This window comes from Myotis davidii, unplaced genomic scaffold (assembly GCF_000327345.1).
Source record: "Myotis davidii unplaced genomic scaffold, ASM32734v1 scaffold609, whole genome shotgun sequence".
In the NCBI taxonomy this organism is placed as follows: Eukaryota; Metazoa; Chordata; class Mammalia; order Chiroptera; family Vespertilionidae; genus Myotis; species Myotis davidii.
The window spans coordinates 3,284,681-3,285,013 of NW_006300164.1; the positions used below are offsets into that span (position 1 = coordinate 3,284,681).

At 63.7% G+C, this 333-nt stretch overlaps 1 protein-coding gene across 1 annotated transcript in view; it reads left to right on the forward strand.

Annotated features, from left to right (window-relative positions):
• REXO4 (REX4 homolog, 3'-5' exonuclease) overlaps positions 1–333 on the forward strand; it is a 5,830-nt gene that overhangs the window by 3,964 nt on the left and 1,533 nt on the right. The window contains exon 6 of the mRNA XM_006776528.2: positions 17–91. Within this exon, the coding sequence (XP_006776591.1) occupies positions 17–91 (75 nt within the window). The remainder of the gene's footprint in view (positions 1–16; positions 92–333) is intronic.

Consider the following 333-nt stretch of genomic DNA (forward strand, 5'->3'; position numbering starts at 1 on the left):
TGTGCCGTCTCCCCAGAGTGGAAGGCCGTCTCTGAAGCTGCTGGCGGAGAGGATCCTGGGCGTGCGGGTGCAGCAGGCAGAGCACTGCTCGGTGAGTGGCCGGGGCAGACCCACGGGCCCCGGCAGCTTAGGAGGCTGTTGCTCCGTAAGAAATGACCTGGCACAGTGGGCCCCCCGGGGTGAGGGTCTAAACGTTCATATTAACGGAGCACAACCCTAAAAACTATTGTAATTGGAGAAAAGGACCCTCGTTAGGGCTGTGTGGCCAGGCCAGCCGCCCCCTCAGCCCTCTGACAGGCCCTGGGGCCAGCGGAGGAGTGTGGGCCCTGGGAC